The sequence below is a fragment of the Eleginops maclovinus genome, chromosome 11 (assembly GCF_036324505.1).
Source record: "Eleginops maclovinus isolate JMC-PN-2008 ecotype Puerto Natales chromosome 11, JC_Emac_rtc_rv5, whole genome shotgun sequence".
Classification (NCBI taxonomy): Eukaryota; Metazoa; Chordata; class Actinopteri; order Perciformes; family Eleginopidae; genus Eleginops; species Eleginops maclovinus.
Genome location: NC_086359.1, coordinates 4,275,426 through 4,295,229, shown reverse-complemented (window position 1 = coordinate 4,295,229; position 19,804 = coordinate 4,275,426). Strand labels below are relative to the sequence as shown.

The 19,804-nt window shown below is 43.6% G+C and overlaps 1 protein-coding gene and 1 non-coding gene across 2 annotated transcripts in view; one reads left to right on the top strand and one right to left on the bottom strand.

The window, feature by feature from the left end:
* Positions 1 to 1,043: 1,043 nt before the first annotated feature.
* Positions 1,044 to 1,116, bottom strand: trnav-uac (transfer RNA valine (anticodon UAC)). The gene has a single exon. It is a non-coding gene; the product is annotated as a tRNA-Val (tRNA).
* Positions 1,117 to 3,988: 2,872 nt separating this feature from the next.
* The window catches only part of nsd1b (nuclear receptor binding SET domain protein 1b), a 20,446-nt gene continuing 4,630 nt past the window's right edge, over positions 3,989 to 19,804 (top strand). The window contains 20 exon segments of the mRNA XM_063894601.1: positions 3,989 to 4,464; positions 4,851 to 5,050; positions 5,053 to 5,715; positions 7,299 to 7,428; positions 8,172 to 8,344; positions 8,546 to 13,661; positions 14,314 to 14,426; positions 14,575 to 14,827; positions 15,897 to 15,997; positions 16,139 to 16,181; positions 16,563 to 16,789; positions 16,869 to 17,006; positions 17,371 to 17,494; positions 17,612 to 17,812; positions 17,897 to 18,076; positions 18,317 to 18,473; positions 18,575 to 18,780; positions 18,866 to 18,978; positions 19,269 to 19,415; positions 19,590 to 19,712. Coding sequence (XP_063750671.1) covers positions 4,434 to 4,464; positions 4,851 to 5,050; positions 5,053 to 5,715; positions 7,299 to 7,428; positions 8,172 to 8,344; positions 8,546 to 13,661; positions 14,314 to 14,426; positions 14,575 to 14,827; positions 15,897 to 15,997; positions 16,139 to 16,181; positions 16,563 to 16,789; positions 16,869 to 17,006; positions 17,371 to 17,494; positions 17,612 to 17,812; positions 17,897 to 18,076; positions 18,317 to 18,473; positions 18,575 to 18,780; positions 18,866 to 18,978; positions 19,269 to 19,415; positions 19,590 to 19,712 — 8,439 coding nt within the window. The 5' untranslated portion in view covers positions 3,989 to 4,433.

Genomic DNA, 19,804 nt, shown 5'->3' with positions numbered 1-19,804 from the left:
CAAGTTGATGAAGAGCTAGGGCGTCTCACACAGGACAGCTGACAGCTGGGTTCAGCGGGGGTCACAGGTCATGGATTGACAGCAGTGGGGGAGTGAAGTGGAATCTAAAACAACAGGAAGACACACACACACACATGCACATACACACACATGTTCGGGAGAGGTGGTGAGCGTGGGCCTCCGGATCTCTCGTGTGACAGTTCACCAAAACTTCATCAGGGTGGTGTGAACGCTTCCTCCCACATTTCTAAACTAGGAGCTTTCACTGTGTGTGTGTGTGTGTGTGTGTGTGTGTGTGTGTGTGTGTGTGTGTGTGTGTGTGTGTGTGTGTGTGTGTGTGTGTGTGTGTGTGTGTGTGTGTGTGTGTCTATCAGTTTCACATCTTAGGTGTTGTATAGTACTCAATTAAAGTATATCACTTCAAAATGAAAGCATATTTTCAACAGAGTCCGAAAACAAATCTGTAAAAAAAGGTCTGCTTTTATTTGAATGAGCCCACAAATTAATTTAAGACCCTTGGACTTATTACTCATTCTTTAGAGATCTGTTTTTCCTCCACAACTATTGATTTCATTACCTCACCATCTCGGGGTACCAGTGCAGCATGGTGAGTGTTACATTCTGGAGAGGAAATTTCCCTCCAATCTGTATTCAGAAAAAGAGTGCATTGAGAAGTTGTACTGTCCCTTTAAGAGAACTGCAACCTCTCTGTCACCAGGAAGGAAACACACTTAATTATCAATGAATTAATCAAATCTGTATAAATGTTTTTTACAACTTTTTTTTCGTAGTAGCACTTCCTCATATCATCACCAGCTGTTTCCTGGATAGCATGTGTCACATTCATAAATCTACAAATGGTTGAGACTTTTATTTCTTGTTTATTTTCATAGCTTTTGGGTGGAATTACTTATTTGTATTATGTTTGCTTCTTTCAACTGTAATGAAGTCATACACATGTGTTTCTACTCGTTTACTGACCACATCATGTAAGCACTCTCCTGTACACACATTGAGTGATGGCACTTTCCAAACATAAAGACTGATTCCACTGGGGCTCGAACCCAGGACCTTCTGCGTGTAAAGCAGACGTGATAACCACTACACTATGGAACCTCCAAATAGGCTGAAAATAACGGCCTTCAAACAAACAACACATGAAAGATGAGATTGACACTGACAGGGAGATATCATATTTTGTGAGGTTTTGGAAACATTTTGACACCTTCATGTCATGTCACGTGCTCTGCTGCCCTCTGGTGGACCTGGCGAGTCTACAAAGACATGTGGCTCTTCAACAACACAAGGGCATCGCTATAAGGGCATACTTCACTGAAGTAGCAGCAGTGGTGGAATAGGCAGTGAGAAAAAGTAGTATTATCACTGTCCCTGTCACTATACATTCATTCCAAATCAGTCCTCTTTCACCAGCTCATACCAGAACAGCTGAGTCATAGGTTGAGAGGGGGAGGGGGTCAACATAGATGTGTCATGATTCTGCATAATATTGTTTGTGGCTTTAGTAAAGTTAATACATTCATGTAATTTGCATGTAGGCCCTATTTAACACACTGAAAGTAAAGCAGTGTTTCAGGAATCCAGTATGTCAGGCCCTGAAGCTGTATATTGCACATATATTTACACCTTTACATACCAAACAAAAAATATATAGGTCTCACTTAGTCAGATACGTAGGCCTCTGTTACACAGGTATATATTTACTTTCTGAAACAACAATGTCACAGAAAGCTGCAGAGGTGGGACTTTCTCGACTATATTTATTATAATTATTAATTTAATTAATTGTTATATTCAATGTTATTATCCTTGTTTGAACCCTAATCTGTTCTTTCCTGCTGCCCACACACTTGAATTACTCTACAGGATTCAATAAAGGTTCATCCCATCTTGTATTATCTTGCATGTCTAAGGGGATTTACATTTGTATAATATTTTGATTTGGAGGTTTTGACTCATACAGATGCTTCGTCTCATGAAAACCCGGTTAGATGGTGGAAAGTCCTGGAGTTGGTGACGTGCTGACACGGTTGCCTGTAAATGACAGTGGGTGCTAATCACGGCTGTGCTCTTGGAGATGCGCACGGCTGCCGGTCGCGGCGCTGTTGAGCGAAACGCAGCCTAATAAAACCCGCAGCAGGCCCTGTGCTCCTGTCTGCCCGTCTCTCCCTCGGTTTGTCTCACTGATTTCCCCCAAAACCTCTTCTGCTCGGCTCGAATAGCAAAACGCATCCTTGACATCCGTGTTCTCAGATGAAAATAACCGGGGGATGTGAGGAGGGGATATTTCAGCGGGAGGTTTCAGAGAACATGAGATATTCACATGCACAGTCATAAAGAGACTCGTCTCTGTTCGCTTCGTGCTCAGCAGTGACCCAGCCGAGCTGTATTCTGCAGGGGAGGAAGTGTTTGCTGTTTTGCTGCTGTGTCGCTCATATCCGATGTTTTCCCATATCACACCGCCTCCCGGTGACAAGAGTGAAGTGTGTGTGTGTGGGGGGGATTTCTTTTACACCTGAAAACCCCCCCTCGCAAATCCCCACTGACATATCGTCTCTAAATATACAAATCTCACCTATTACAATCAAACACACCAAAGCAGGAGTCTCGCAGCTCAGCTCTTTCTCACCGGCCGAGGATCTGCAGTACTTTGCAGCTTTCACCCCTTCGTTTCTGGAGAAAAAACGAACGTGTTTTTACCAAAACCAGTAAGCAGAAAACAGCAGAGATGCCGTTTAAAGTGCCATTTAATGTTTTTAGACGAGCGTTTGTCTCTCACACACACACACACGCACACACACACACCAGAGGAGCCCCTGTTCTTGTCGTGGCACACACGCTCATAAGACAGTGACTTTGAGAGGCACAACATGTAGAGGACATGTTCCTGTCGTGGCTTTCAGGACTCAGGACCCAGAAACACCTCCAGGGCTCAGGAGAGGGGCGCTTGGGGGCTCAGTCCCTCCGTGGCTGGGTGAACTTTATATCGAGCTTGCATTAACACTTTGTGGCCTGCTTTTTTTCCTCCTCTAAAGGCTGGAGGACTCCATTTTGAAGGGACCGGGTGTGCTGCCAGAGACTACACAGCAACTCGTCTCAGGAAAGGAAACCCATCTGTTTTTCCGGGTAGCCTGCTGCACCATTTCTCTGCCTTTTAGACGTGTTAGTGGTGGACATTTTTGAATTACTTCCATTTATTTATTTCGTATTATTTAGTGTGATGCCCAAGTGCGTTTCGAGGGGGGGGGCTGGTGTATGAGATGCCAATTTGTTGGCACAACTTTGGCATGTGACATGTTGGTGATGGCAACCTGGTTTAGGTTAATAATTGATGCTGGTAATTAAGAAGAGGGGCGGGGCGAGTTTTTGGAGGTGTCATGTGGACGTCCGGTGTGTTTTCTTTTTTATAGGTGGCTGTCAGCTCAGATTGTTTTAGTTTATTTCTAGGAAAAACGATTTACGGCCCCTTCTGCTCTCTATGCCGTGGACTGGCTGGGGAGGGAGGCAGTGGTGACGCCTGGCAGTGCGCAAAGCAGAGAGAGACTGACTTTCAGAGTCTGCAGGCAGGAAACAGCCATTCAACAGAGCAGGGATGTATACACGGCGAATTAGAAAGTAGTTATCTCAAAGCAGAAGGGGGAGTGTCGCTGCCTGAATCTCTAATTCCAGGGGCCGCTGGACCAGGCTTTAGCGCATGTAGAGAGAAGGAGGGGGGTGGAGGAGGAGGGAGGTGTAGGGGGCAGTGAGAGAGTACGTTTCACAGGATCCAGGCCTAGTAGTATTGCCGCTGGGACTCTCCTCATCCGCTTTCAAAAAATTGGAAATTGGCACATTTAATGGCCAAAATGAGCGGGTTGAGGGTCATGTTTGCGGTGAACGACACCAGAATGGTAAGATTCTCGCGACAGATCCCGTGTCATTTGCCGTTTTCTCCGTGATTTTGTTGTTTGATGCACACATAGCCTGCATCTGTCGGGGAGGAAAGCCTGTGAGTGTGTGTGTGTCTGCGTGTGTCACTTTGTGTTGGTGAACTTGTTTTGTGTCGTCTCTTGGTATTATGTAGCGCTTTCTCTCTTCTCGTGCAAGCATGGAAGCCACTGCAAGCCATGATCGACACACAAACACACACTGACACACACACACACACACACACACATGCACTGGCACATACGCGCGTGCACGAATGGGTCCATTTTAATTCCAGTTGGTGGCTGCAGCCGGCGTGCTTAACGACGGGTAGATTTTATAACATGACACGCTTAAATTGATCGTCTTTATTGTGCGAGTCCACAGGATGCATGAGCGGAAGCCTGATGACCTTATCGTTTTGATGTCCTTTTCATCATATCGCGATCATTATCCTCAAAGGCTTCACAGCGGCTGTTGTGGTGTTTTGCGCAGATCTCTCCCAAATAATGTCATATAAGGTCGACCCGCTCGTCGTCAGTGAGTCTGTTTACGTTTTATTCTGAGCATCATGTGAAGCCAGGTTGGGTTGTTTTTCACGGATCTCAGGTCTGAGCTGTGTCGCCTTTTCTTGTAGATATCTCATCACCAGCTGCCTGGGATAACTTTGATCAAGCTGCAGTGATGTTAATACAGATTGATGTGCTGTGAATAATCATGAAACATGGATGAAGTGTCATTTCTTTAAGGATAATTGTAGGATTATAAAACATACCATTAATCAAACCACATTTGAGTCTTTGATGTGTTTCATACCGAGCTTTAGGAATAATATGCAGGTGATATAAAACTCATCCAACTGATTTTTTTACTTTGATTTTTATTTATTTTTTTGGTATGCTAATAATTCTCTGCTTGTGTTACAGGGAGGAACCATGCCAGCATGAGTGGGGCTTACCCAGGCCCTGGCAGGGAGACTCATCAGTCCAGCTGCCCTTTGACCCCCGGTCGCGACCTCTCCACCTCAAGACACCATGACAACAGGATCGGGTTAACCATGTCTGCCTCCTCCCTCAAGCATGCATCCATGTATGGGTTTACAAAAACGGACCACTCCTCCTCTTCTTCTCTTCATCCTACAGTCCTCTCAGGAGGCTGCAGCATCTCACCTCCATGGTGAGCCAGCCGGACCTTGTGGTGCCAGTGAGGGAGCCAGAAAGGAGCTGGGAGTGGGGACCGAATAAGAAGGAGAGGGGGAAGGAGTTGGAGACGGATTCCTGGGCTGATTGCACTAGTGGTGATTATTCTGGCAGCCAAAACACAAGCAGGGAGGAAAGCTATTGTGGCTCTTCTGCTGGACAAAAACAACCTGTGGTCCAGAGTAGAAGTCGAGACACACCTGCAGCTCCTGACGTCTCGGAGAAAAAGACAGAAGGTCTTTTCTCAGGCCCGCCCAGCCCGGCCTTTTCTCTGGACAGCAACAGCCCCTTTGCTAACGGCTTCCTCCACTTTGAGTCCTCTTTGTTTGAGGATGACGATGAAGAGCAGGAAGCGGTGTCACCTCTGGGAGGAGGCTTGCAGGACAAAAACGACAGGCCGGAGAATCTGCTCCCATCCACTCCAGGAAACGTGAATTCAGACTCCAAGGATGCTACCCTGTCATCAGCCAAGGTGGTCACCCGGTCCCAGTCCTCGGGTCAGCGCAGGAGATACTGGGACGGCTCGGATGACGAGTGGGAGAGCGGCTCCGAGCTGCTCCTGCTTGACGATAGTCCCACAAGGAATTCAATGGCAAGTTTTCCTGTTATTATTCCAAGTAAACAAACCAACAGCTTTCCCGGTCTTATTGTACACAATTAACACCATTTCATATCCCAAAATATGATCAATTGAGGGGATGTTTAACTACACACAAGGTCAGGCTGGCTCAGAAAGGAATTCTACTCTGAACTGGAAGTTTTGATCCCTGACTGATTAGGTACAAAAACATGTATTTACCATGTTGCTGGATTACTGGAAATACTGAACACATGCACAGTAACAAATAATAACAAAATGTCACTCATCGTGGATCATGTGTGGGCTCAGAGATGTCAGAGCTCCACCACTTTAGCTCTGTCACTGATAAATACTTATTGTTACAATGACTGAAGGTCAGCTTCTCTAGAGGTTTTCAAACTGTGAGGGCAGCTGAAGCGTGAACATAAGGTGAAAGGGACAGGTGTATGCAGGTCTTTTTAAAACAACAGAACGTTACGGTGGATTGAAAGCTGATTTGGCCTAATCACCTTCATGGTCAGTAGTATCAGACTGACCAGACAGCCAGCTGCAGAGAGGCAGTTCATGGAGGCAATGATGGTACTTAAAAACCCCTCAGGGCCTGATGGCCAAAATCTCACTTCCTCTCTGAGTAATAACTTTGTCAGATCTGAACACACAGAGATGATGAACATGCTTTTACATTCAGTGTGACTTCAGCTACGCAAGCATATCATTGTCCTTTAATGGATGTTCATAACGCCGCTCAGAAATCATAGACTTTCTTCAGTACCAAAGTAATCAAGTGATCACTTTGCTGCTAACAGGGAATGCTAATGGTTTATTCTGAACTATTTTAATGGTATAAATTTGCTGAAAGGTCAACACATGTAAGTGAAAAGAAGGGGGCTTAGAAGGAAACATTTACTTCCTGTTTACAGCCCCCATAGCTTTATGGAAACTGTAGTCCAAAAACATAAAGCGTGTTTATCCCCCAAAATAAAAAAGTGTTGCATATCTGGATGTGTTTTGACCCCGCTGAGGCTACCATCCACACGGTTCATACTTTACCACAAACAACCTGTAACATTACGCTATTCATTGTCACTAAGAAAAGCACAGGTGTTGCTAAAGACCTTAGTGAAGGATTTGTTCTATTTAAGTGCCCCAGTAAGCTATGACAATGTGACAGTGAGCCAGCATGCACAATACCAGTGTAACCGGTAGACTCTAGCGGTGTGTACGTGGTGTTTGGATGAAGAGGCCCAGACCTGGAAATATCTACAGCTCTCCAAATGTTTCTTAAATCTTTATCTCTACATGTATGGCAGCCATTCCAGTGTTTGTTGTCAGTAGTTTATAGAATACAATAACACATAATAATAATCATAATTAACTCATAAGCACACCTATAAATAATACATTGAGAAAATGAAAATGCTGGAATGGTCTCTTGATTTTTTCCGTACCTGTATATTTCGGGGCAGCCTCTGTTTATTCTGTAAAATCCAACAACCAACATAGCTGTAGCTCTAACTGGGTCAGAACAGAAAACCTTTCCTGATTTTTATTTGTATTTATTGTAATTTTCTCTCTTTTATTGTCATGTTGAACAGCAGAAAAAGTCTGTGCCGCCTCTGAAGTTTTTAGAGGGTGAAGTTATTTGGGCAAAGTTCAACCGAAGACCATGGTGGCCCTGCGAGGTGACCGTCGACCCCGTACAGGGAATCTATCACAAAGTGAAAGGTGGGCCTGAGACGTTGTTGACTTCATATCATTACCTACATTGTACAAGGATTGTTTTCAGTTGTGTGATGCGCTGTGTGGATTGTTTGTGGTTGCCTGTATTACACTTCTGCAGCTGCTAATAGCATGAACTGATGCGTGATTTGAAATGCACAATAAGGATAAGAAGACAGTCCTAGATTATAACTTATGACACACATTGGTATGCTGATTCCCATATTTGGTCAGGTTACCAAGGAGAGAAGCCATGATAGCAGAAAATATCAAATCGTTAGATTGTAAAACATAGAATTCAAGTATCCCATTTACCATACTGCTATTAAAAACACTATTTACTTTTAGCCGACTCATTGAAGCATCTGTCAATCACTTGCATCTATAGTTGCAAAGGCTAATGATTCATCCATTTGTTGTTTAATTACTTGCCTTAATGGACTGATTCTAGCTTTTCAATGTTCATTTTTAATGGTTTCTGTACTTGTCTTTGATAGTAGATGAAATATGTTGGCCTCAGGCAAACAATCATTCACACCAACACCAATTTCGTGATTTTTTTTATAGACTGACTATCTTATTGATGCATCAAGGAAGAATAATTGTTTCTTTCAGTCCTACTTACGTCAGCCCTTACTGTCAGTTTTTTGCATTTTTCAGTTGACGCACTTACGTACTTCCTGTCCAGAACAATGTAGATTTGAATTTGAGTATAATGAGATTGAAGCTGTTGTTTGTTGTTGTCTTAGAGCCCAGTGACCGGCCCTGTCGGATTTACCATGTCAGGTCCTTTGGGGAGCCTTCGGAGCTAACCTGGGTGGATGAAAAATCAACTCACAGTTTCCACGGAGGCTTTGAATTTGATCAGCTCCCCCTACTGCGCCGGAAGGGAAAGCAAAGGGAGCAGAACTACAAAAACACTGTAAATACTACTTTATGAGTCGCTACCTGCATGCCCTAATAAAAAGTTGGTCTTAATCATCATCATTGCTTGGTTATCATCATGTTGGACAAAAAATGTTTCAGACTTGAGCTGGAATAACATCTATTGCAATAAACACATTATTCTTTATACTGGAATATATGCAAATACTGAGCAGTGTTTGCCTTTATCTTTCCCTAGATTGCAAAGCGTTTTCAGGACTCATGGAAATCCAGTGTGGCAGAAGCTGAATTTGTTGTCCAAGCAAGACACCAAATGTCTTCTTCCTTTCCTCCGTTCATAGAGGATGCCTTTCAAGACAGTTTCTCACCGACCGAGCGCAAGGCCAATCCAACTTCTACTCCCTCGACTTCACCGACCCTTCCTGACACTTTCTACATGACCAATGGGTCCATTTCACCCCCAATTACAACTCCAGAAAAGCCAAGCACTTTAAAAAAATCTTCTGGCAAAAAGCAACCAAGTAAATCATCAAAGGGCAGTTGTAGTAAACACTCCAAAAAGACAAAGACGTTGCGTAATAGTCCTGACCAATCAGAGAGAGACAATGGAGAGTGCCCATATTCTGACATTGACTCAGTCCCTAAGATTTTGTGTCCTAAAGCACTTGAACGTCAGTCTAAGCTAGCTCCAACTCAGCCACTGGTTACAATTGTTAAAGAGGTGAAGAAGCAGCCGGAGATTCAGACTGGTCTTTGGTTCAGTAAATCATGCAAAGACAGGCGGCCTAAAACCACCAGTCCAATGTCAGACCGTAATCGCTTTAGTAAGGTGCCCTGTAAGAAAAAAAACACATTTGCAGTAAGTAAGAAGTCACTACCTCCTAGTTTCTCCACCTCCAGTGAGCAGCCAGGTTTTTCAGACAAGCATAAGATTCCTGTTGAAACAAAACTGTCACCTGAACAGCCAGGGAATTTGAAGAGTAAAAACTCTGTGGTTGCTAACAAGCCATTCGGAACAACTAGCACTACCCCTTACAAGTCAGGTTTGTCAGACAACCATAAGACTCTGGAACCTGCTGAATTAAATCTGACAACTGAACAGCCACAACATTTGAAGTGTAAAAACACATTGGTGGCTAATCCGTCTTTGGGTACAACTTCAAGTACGACAGAGCGTTCAGGGTTTTCAGAAAAGCATAACACTCCGGTAACTGCTGAAAAAAATCTAGTACATAAAGAGCCAGGACATTTGAAGTGTACAAACACAAAGGTTGCTAATAGGCCTTTTAGTAAAACTGTCAGTACCAATGACCTATCAGGGTTGTCAGACAAGCAGAGCTCACTGGTCTCTGATAAGTTAGACATGCCCAATGATAAGTTTAGATATTCAAAGAATAGAAAGACGATTGAACCGGTTACAGTCTCACCATCGGACCAATTGGGTAGGTCACATGTAAAAAAGAACATAAAGCCCAGCCCAGTCATTTTCAATGATCAGTCCATGTTGAATGTAAAGACAGTCAGTGAAACTCAACATTCAGACACAATGGCTAATTATAAGGTCCACGTAATCGACAGGATTTCTGACAAAGCAGACGAAAAGCATAGAAAAAAGTTGAGTGTAAAGAAATTCAGTGAAACACAACATTCAGACCCAGTGACTACAAAAAAGGTCCAAGTAATCGACAGGGTTTCGGACCAAGCAGAAGGAAAGGAGTGTAAAAAGTTGAGTGCTAAGAAAATCAGTCATACTCAAGATTCGGACACAGTGGCTAATAACAAGGTCCAAGTAAATGACAGGATTTCTGACCAATCAAAAGAAAGACAAAGTAAAAAGTTGAATGTAAAGACAGTCAGTCAAACTCAACATTCGGACGCAACAGCTGGTAAAAAGGTCCATGTAATCGACAGGACTTCTGATCAAGCAGAAGAGAAGCAAAGTAAAAAGTTGAATGCAAAGACAGTCAGTCAAACTCAACATTCAGACCCAATGACTAAAAAAAAGGTCCATGTAATCGATAGGACTTCTCACCAATCAGGAGAAAAAGAAAGTAAAAAGTTGAATGTAAAGACAGTCAGTCAAACCCAACATTTAGAAACCATTGTAAATAAAAAGGCCCATGTTGGCCCAATGGACAGGATTTCTAATCAAGCAGAAGAAAAACAAATTAAAAAGTTGAGTTCAAAGAGAGTCAGTCAAACTCAACATTCAGATGCAACGACTTGTAAAAAGGTCCATGAAATTGACAGGATTTGTGACCAAGTAAAGGAAACAGAAAGTAAAAAGTTGAGTGTCAAGAGAGCCAGTCAAGCTCAATATTCAGACACATTGGATAATAAAAAGGTCCATGAAATTGACAGGATATCTGACCAAGCAGAAGTAAAAGAAAGTCAGAAGATGAGTAAAAAAAGAGCCAATCCAACTCTTCATTCAGACACAATGGTTAATAAAAAGGTCCATGAAATTGACAGCATTCCTGATCATACAGAACAAAAAGAAAGTAAAAGGTTGAGTAAGAAAAGAGCCAATCAAACTCAACCATCAGACACTATGGTTAATAAAAGGGTCCATGAAATTGACAGGATGTCCGAACAATCAGAAGAAAAGGAAAGTACAAAGTTTAGTGTAAAGACAGTTCGACAAAATCCACATTCAGACATGTTGGCAACCAAGAATGTCCATGCAGTTGACAGGGTTTCTGACCAAAGAGAAGATAAACAAATACAAAAGTTAAGTGTAAAGAGCTTCAGTCGAACTAAACATACAGACACAATGTCTGATAAAATGGTCCATGTAGTTGACAGAATGTCTGACAAATCAGAAGAAATCGAAAGTAAGAAGTTGAGTTCAAAAAGAGTCAGTCATACTCCACATTCAGACGTGGTGGTTAATCAAAAGGTCAAAGCAATTGACAGGGTCTCTGACCAATCCGAAGCAAAAGAAAGAAAAAAGGTGAGTGTAAAGACAGTTAGTCAAGCTGAACATTCAGACTCAGTGACTAATACAAAGGTCCAAGTAATGGACAAGGTGTCGGATCAATCAGAAGGAAAGGAGGGTAAAAGGTTGAGTGCTAAGAGAATCAGTCATACTCAACTTTCAGACTTGGTGGCTAATAACGCGGTCCAAATAATTGACAGGGTTTCTGACCAATCAGAAGAGAGGGACAGCAAAAAGTTGAGTGTAAAGAGACCTAGTCAAATGGAACATTCAGACTTGTTGGCTAATAAAAAGGTACAAGTCATCGACAGGGTTCCTGACCAAGCAGAACAGGAGGAGGGTAAAAAGTTGAGTGCTAAGAGATTCAGTCACACTCAACATTCAGACTTGGTGACTAATAAAAAGGTCCAAGTCATCGACAGGGTTCCTGACCAAGCAGAACAGGAGGAGGGTAAAAAGTTGAGTGCTAAGAGATTCAGTCACACTCAACATTCAGACTTGGTGGCTAATAAAAAGGTCCAAGTCATCGACAGGGTTCCTGACCAAGCAGAAGTAAAGACTTCATCAGCCAGGTTACATTTTGATGCTATTGATCCATTAGCAAGGCTAGAAATGCAAACAAGTCTAGTCTCCAAGTGTAGGCTACCTTTTGTCAAATTAATACGCAAAGACATGAAGGGTAAGAAGTTCTTCAACTCCACTGTGACCCTTAATCCCACTGACCAACCTGGATGTACAAAGAATGAAATACCAGATGCTAAAGTAACTCAAATGTCCTCTAAACAACCAGATTGGGTGAACGGCAAGGCAAGTGTCTCCATTGATCATGCAGTCAGTTCAGAATCCATAAAGGTCTCAGTTAAGAAGTTAAAAGCAACTGGTGGGACAGGTATCCTCCGTCTCTCGTCAGAATCATCACAAGGTAAACCTATTGTTGCATCCAAAGTGGCGAATGTGCCTGATGAGATTTGTAGCCCAGAATCAGAAAAGTTACCCGTTTTAAATGTAAGCAACATGACTTGCTCACTGTCAAACCAATCAGAAGGTAGGAAGACTCTTGCATCCAATGAAACAAGCATGTCCACAGACCAGATAGGCAACTCAGAACAAAAAATGACCTCTTCCGCTACTACAGCTTTTGATAAAACTCTATCGTCTCCGTCTTCAGCAAAAGCCAAGAAAGTTGTCTCTAAATTAAAGCTGGTTTCAGATGAAGTCAATAAGATTGTACTCCATGAGCAGCCTACACACCTCCCAGCCAGCAATCGGTTGATGACCAGAGCCCTAAAGGCCATGCAGGAGGTGGAGCAAAGAAAGCTGGAAAAAGTCAAGAAGAAGGCAGAGCAGAACAAACTCTTAAATCCATACAAAACAACGGAAAATATTGCATGTAACTCTGCATGTAACTCCAAACTGGATCATTGCACTAAAATCAAAACTCCTACTGACAATGGCGAATGTGATCAGGACTCTTCCATCTGTAGCACCCCCCCTTTGACACGTCCTGATTCAGTTGACTTTGATGTCAAGAGTGAAGATGAAGATCTCTCAATATCCTCAACTCCTCCAATGGACTTCATACCCCTTACTTCTAAGGTAAAGGCAAAGAAGGAAGATCGCTCCTCTGACATGCAGAGCTCCTCGTCGGCACCTTCCTCCCCATTTTCTTTCATCAAATCCTTTAAGAACGTCGAGGAGGTTTCCTTCCAGTCCCTGACAAATGAGGGTGACGATAAAGCCATCCCTTTCAAAGCAGACACAAGCTACAAGTTCAGCACTTTTCTCATGATGTTGAAGGACTTGCATGACACTAGAGAGCGAGAGGGGACCCCTTTAGAACTTGAAATTGGGCCACCAAGTGCACATGTTAAGGAGGAACCTTTAGTGATGCCTGGGGAGGCTACATCCGCAGGCATAGATCCACAAATTAGACAGGTTAAAAAGGATTCAAATTCAAGTCCAGACAAAATTGAAAACAAACACAAGAAGGACAGCACAAGTCAGATATCCAAGAGGCCCTATAACAGAAGAGTCAGCTCAACGAGGGTAAAAAAGAAAGCCATCCGCAAAGTGCCTTGTCGTCCTGCCAGGTCTGGCCCTGGTTTCCCAGGACTGGAGTCCTTGTCCACTACAGACTCTTCATCAGGACTCGATTGCTCGTCAAGAGACAAGTCACTGTTCGGCATAGAGACCAGCAGCTGGGAGAGGCACGCTGGAGGAGGTGAAGGAGTAGTTGTGGAGGAGGAGGATACGTGGAGTACAGTAAATGAGAATCTACAGAACATGGTGCCTTTGGAGCAGAGGGGATGTGACACTACGCTGTGTCTGGAACAGCCAAATGGTCTTGTTGCAGACTGCACTGAGACGACCACAAGCTTCTTGCACGACACTGGAGGAAGTGACAAGGCTCCAAAAGGTAATACTAGCTTATTGTCTGCCCAAAGCACAATTTGATCCACATATTTGGTCCATTCAAGTGCTGTTAAGACAACAATACATTGTAGTAGTTGTCTGTTGGCTCATAATAGAATCATTACTGAAAACCTTTCTTGGTTATGGGTTATGGTTTGCTTGTGATATAAAAATGGTGTAATACATGTTGCTTACATCTCCTAAGCTAAGAGTTTTCCTTGGATTTACTCAACTTTTGTGTGGACTTGACACTAACAAGATGTTACGACAAGATAATGACAGGACAGCTCACCCAGAACTCATAGTAGTGTGGTTGTATATAGTCCAGTTGTCCATAGCCCCTGCCATTTGAGACCGCTAACACATCACAACTGAGCTCAGATTTCAGAATATCTCACTAGCGGGGGGTGTTCATTGGAATTCTTCTCGTGAACACAGTAAACACGACCCACTTGAACGCAACATCAGGCTGCAGGTGTCCATAGCAACTGTTCTTTGTTTGATTGCTACGTGTTAGCAGTTAAGCTAACTCTCACAAATTAAGATAATCAACGCTTTTTCTGCCTAGGTGCCAATGTAGAAGAGCGATAAGATACATGAAAGTCTTCTAATTTCTTCTTCTACTAAAAAGGATAGTGTATTTTCTTCTTTTTCAGCACATAAACGAATAAGAAAACCAAGCAAGAGGCTGATTGAATGGACTGAAGAGTATGATCAGATTTTTTCCACCAGGAAGAAAATCAAAAAGCCTCTCCAGTTGATTGGAAAGGTAAAACTCATGCAAAGTAAGATCTGTTGTAACTTATAGTAGTATAATACACAATGCTATGGCATTAAGCCTCCAATATCACGTGTACGGCTACACATTAACCGTTTATCACCGAATGACGATTAAATCAAGTTATTTCTTTCTACAGGAAACTCAACCCATTATGTCCGAACTCCCGGGCTCTGACAGCAGCTCACCCGACGACCATCCCTCCCTGAACGTGCCTCCTGAAATACAGACGCCACCTCCTGAGGAAATTCCTACAACAACACCCTCTGAACTACAAATACACAACACTGAAAACACATCTTCCCATGATGCACCGGTACTTTCCATCGACACACTAACCCCTCCTCCTGAAGCTGACCTTCTGCTGTCAGAAGGCCTCGTCAAAGGCAACGGTGAGTAAGGTAGTGTTGGTGTCTCTCCTCAAACTGTAAGAAGAAAATAGTTGTTAAAGGTTCTATCCTGGAAGTGCAAACCATTATGCTTAATAATAACAAACAGATGTGCTTTGCTAGTCAATTTCCTAGTGACAGAGGAGGGAGCTGAGTCGATGGGTGGGTGCTGATATAGAGTTGAGTGTCAGCGGCGTAGGAATGAAAGTGTAGACCATGTTGGCGGATGATTTGACCAATTGGGAGCATTTAGAGGTTGAATAGAAGAGGGCCAAGCACTGAGCCTTGAGGAATGCCTTGGTTGACTGGGGCTGGAGAGGAGCTAGAGTTGACGATGGTGACAAACTTTTGCCTGTTTGAGAGGTATGAGTGGAACCAGGATAGAGCTTTACCAGTAAGGCAGGTAGTTGGATTGGTGGTTGAGCAGGATGGTATGCTGCAGAGATGACTAGGAGGATGAGGATACTGACGTGGCCTGAATCGGCAGCCATGAGGAGGTCATTGGTGATTTTGACAAGGGCAGTCTCTGTGCTGTGGTGGGCTCTGAAACCAGATTGAAGGGGTTTATAGAGCTCATGGTTGGACATAAGAAGGTGGAGTTGGGCAACAGCTACTCTTTTCAGGATTTTGCTGAGGAAAGGAAGGATGGAGATCGGTCATCAGGGTCCAGACCTGGCTTTTTAAGGAAATATGTCAGACCTCAGTGACCTCAAGTCCCTTTTCTATTGAATGCCAGACAGCAGGATGATACATTCTACACTTGGACTTGAGGTCAAAGCTAAAGGTTACTGTAACCTCACAAAACACATTTTTGGCAAAACAAGATTCAAACAAAAATCTGCATGAATTGTTGGGACTGTTCTTTCTAATATTTGCTCTTTTGTTTTTAATATTGCATAATTTTACCTAATTAGGCCTAAAAAATGTATCAAAGAAGGGATCCACTCTTATGTGAGCAACAACTCACACAGATATGTTAGCATTTGTAAGGAGTCCGCAGCTTAAACGATTGGTTATCCTTAATAAATATACAACAATGCATTGAGTCTTTTCTGTTATATTTATTTCACAGAAAGCGCTCCTGTGCTGGAGAGGAAGCGGAAGAGGAAACCCACTCAGAAGATCCTGGAGTACTGTATGGTGGCAGAGGCCTCAACGGGCTCCAAGAAAAAGGTGAATATATTTCTGTTGAATCTGATGCTCTGTAGTCCATCTGAAATCCTTTTATTATACTTTAGTTTTTCTATCTCAACTAAGGGGGGTTTTAAGGGGGATATATTGATGCTGTCACTACATGTGTCTTTCTTGTCACAGGTCAAAACACTGAAGAACAACTCAAATCCTGCTCCTCCATCCGGTCAGTGAATTATCTTACAACAGAGTTTATTTATACTGAGAGCAATGCATTATAATCACATACTAACACATGTAATTGTGTGCATTTGTTTTATTTGAAAAGTACTTTAAAATGTTGGAATAAGGCAAGCCTAAGCCATGCGTCGCATCTTCAGAAAGTAAAGATTATAAAAAAGTAGGCCGGAATAAATAGGAAATAAACAGTTTTGGATGGACCTGTTTGTGTTAACTCAAATAAACAATTTATTTTAACCTCAATTTCTGTTTGCTGCTGCATTTTATAAAATCAAATAGTTAGTCATTTATTCCAAAACCTTGTTTCTTTTATTCTTGTATTTTACACCTGCCTTATTCTAATTTAACACGTCTTTTTTACTCCCAGATCCTGGACCGCCATCTCTAAAATCAAAGAGCCGGCAGCTCACAGCCTCCATCTCCACACCGACACTAACAGAGGCTTCTTCCTGCACCACCACAGACCCTCCTCCCAAATCTCCTGCCCCCTCCCCTCCAGCACCTGCTGCACCCGAACCCACGCTGGAGGAGACACCGTCAGCAGACATGGATGCTCCTCAAGCTGAGGACAAGAAGGAGGCAACAGAATCAGAGGTCAGCCGTCTTTCCTCCTCTTCTCCTCACGTATGCAGAGGAACTATGGATGTAGAAAACTGTACCTTCTTTTCTTTAGGGTGAGCCGTCCTGCCTGGATCACAGCTTCTCCTCCATAAAGGACGACTTGTTGCTGTGTGACGATCCACTGTTAGCCTCAAGGAAGATCATAGGGGACCGAGGAGGTCCGGCCTCCATGAAGGAGAACATTTGTCAGGTGAGCTTCGTCCTAAAGTTCAAATGTCTTCTTCATTTTCAGAGGTGTATTTGTATAAATACTGTACGCATGAATGATTGGTAAAGAGTCTACAACATGTTGTCTTCAGTGATTGTAATGTTAGGTTAAAGTTCTATATTTTCCATGATGATTTTATCAAATAAAGCTGCTTTGGTGCAAGAACTTTTTCGTACTTGATCTGGCAATAAAGGATATGATGTTGTACATGTATAACAATAATATCACAATTTATCTGTAAAAATACTCCGAAAATAGAAACCAAACACACCTCTACCTTCCTCGCTTCTGATCATTACTCATATGTTATTAGGTGTTTGAAAGTGGGTTGTGTTTTGTGTCTCAGGTGTGTGAGAAGACGGGGGAGCTGCTGCTGTGTGAGGGTCAGTGCTGTGGAGCGTTCCACCTGCCCTGCATCTCGCTGGCCCAGGCGCCTAAAGGGAAGTTTGTCTGTCCGGAGTGCAAGTCAGGTAAATACACCTGTAACACAGCCGAATGATTATAATGCCAGTTTCCAAAAGTCTGTTTAACTGTTTGCAAAATAACTTTAAAGTGATTTGATTTTTGTTCTACTTTCTCCTCCCCAGGAGTCCACACCTGCTTTGTGTGCAAAAAGCGCAGTGCTGACGTGCGGCGCTGCATGATTCCTGTGTGTGGGAAGTTTTACCACGGAGAGTGTATCGCCAACTTCGCCCCGACCGCACCCGTGAACCGCGGTTTCCGCTGCTCCATCCACGTCTGTCTCACCTGCTTCATCACCAACCCCAACAGCCCCTCCGTCTCCAAAGGTAGAAGATGTTTTAGGGTGATGACCTGTGTTTGTTTGTTTGTTGCACCTCCCCTGCTCTGACTGTCCGTGTGTACTCCTGCAGGTCGTCTGGTCCGCTGTGTGCGCTGCCCGGTAGCGTATCATGCGACAGACCTGTGCATGGCAGCTGGCACCATCGTCCTCTCCAACAACAGCATCATCTGTCCCAACCACTTTGCCCCGCGCCGCGGCGTCAAGAACCACGAGCACGTCAACGTCAGCTGGTGCTTCGTCTGCACCGAAGGTACGGATTCAGGAATATGTGAAGGAATTTCTACTTCACTTTCCTGAACAGCTAACAAACCGCTGGGTGGCAAAATAACGAAACAGCAAGCTGACAGAAACACTGGATATATCATCAGATCATGAAGTTACACCTATTGTGTTATGAAACAGTTGCTAATTTGCATATCTAGCCGTTATTTAGCAACATGAGCCTTGGAGTTATGTTTCTTTTTACATTTATCCTCCTATCGTGCCACAGGGGGGAGTCTGCTGTGCTGCGAGTCCTGTCCCGCTGCGTTCCACCGCGAGTGTCTGAATATGGAGATGCCTAAAGGCAGCTGGTTCTGCAACGACTGCAAGGCGGGGAAGAAACCTCGTTACAAGGACATCCTCTGGGTGAAGGTGGGCCGCTACAGGTCAGTGCTTCCCCTTTTTTTACAGAATTAAAAGTTACCTTACACTGAATTGTAATAACTCTGGTCGTTCTCTTTTGTTTTCCTTTTCCTGTTCCATAAAGGTGGTGGCCAGCGGAGGTCAGCCATCCCAAAACAATCCCAGAGAACATTCTGCGGATGAGGCACGACGTCGGGGAGTTTCCCGTCCACTTCTTCGGCTCCAACGACTACCTGTGGACTTATCAGGCCCGCGTCTTCCCGTACATGGACGTGGATGCCAACAGCAGAGAGAAGATGGGGAAAGGAGTTGATGCCACCTACAGGAAAGGTGATGAGTGTGCTCAGCAAAATGGCTGTTTGTGTTTCTTTGGTTTTTACCTGGAGAGTGTCTGACTGTTGGTCTCCCTCCTCAGCTCTGGAGGAGGCGGCTGTTCGATTTCGGGAGCTGCAGGCAGAGAAGGAGCTCCGGCAGCTGCAGGAGGACAGGAAGAACGACAGGAAGCCTCCACCGTACAAACATATTAAGGTCAGGGAGGAGACTTGTGGCCTTACTTACTTACTTACTTCTACTCCAAAAATGAATCATTTTTGTTGGTGTGATTACATTTTGAGATGAATTAGGAGTTTCTAATATAAGAAATAAGAAAATGTGTCTCTTTGATTAAATAAGGATGGATTAGATATACTTTATTGATGCAAATTCAGGATTTGTTTTGTCACAGCAGCATGTAAACAAGGCATTAGACATGAAAATTTCAAAAAATAAACAATAAATATAAACATATTAATGTCATTTCACCTTTCTGACTCTTTCAGGTGAATCGACCAATAGGGAAGGTTCAGATCTTCACGGCTGACCTATCAGAGATCCCGCGCTGTAACTGCAAGGCCGCAGACGAGAGTCCGTGCGGGATGGACTCTGAGTGCATCAACCGCATGCTGCTCTACGAGTGTCACCCTCAGGTACCGGAAGCTTTCACAGCAGGTTTATAGATGTATATTTGTCCTTGATGTCCAAGAAGCAGAAATATACATTTAAGATACAGAAAGGGTTGTAAGAGTAAACCGGTATCACAGGTTCATTTAACATGCTATAGTCTCATTGAATTTATTTTGTTCGCTCTGAAATGTTTGCAGGTCTGCCCGGCGGGGGAGCGCTGCCTGAATCAGGCGTTCAGCAAGCGTCAGTACAGCCAGGTGGAGATCTTCCGGACGCTGTCCCGAGGGTGGGGGCTGCGCTGCGTCCACGACATCAAGAAGGTAGCTACTGACTGCTGTCATTAACACTGCTGATACCACTCAGTGTTTACTGCCCAGAGGATTAATGACGTCAAATGTTTCCCTCTATCCAG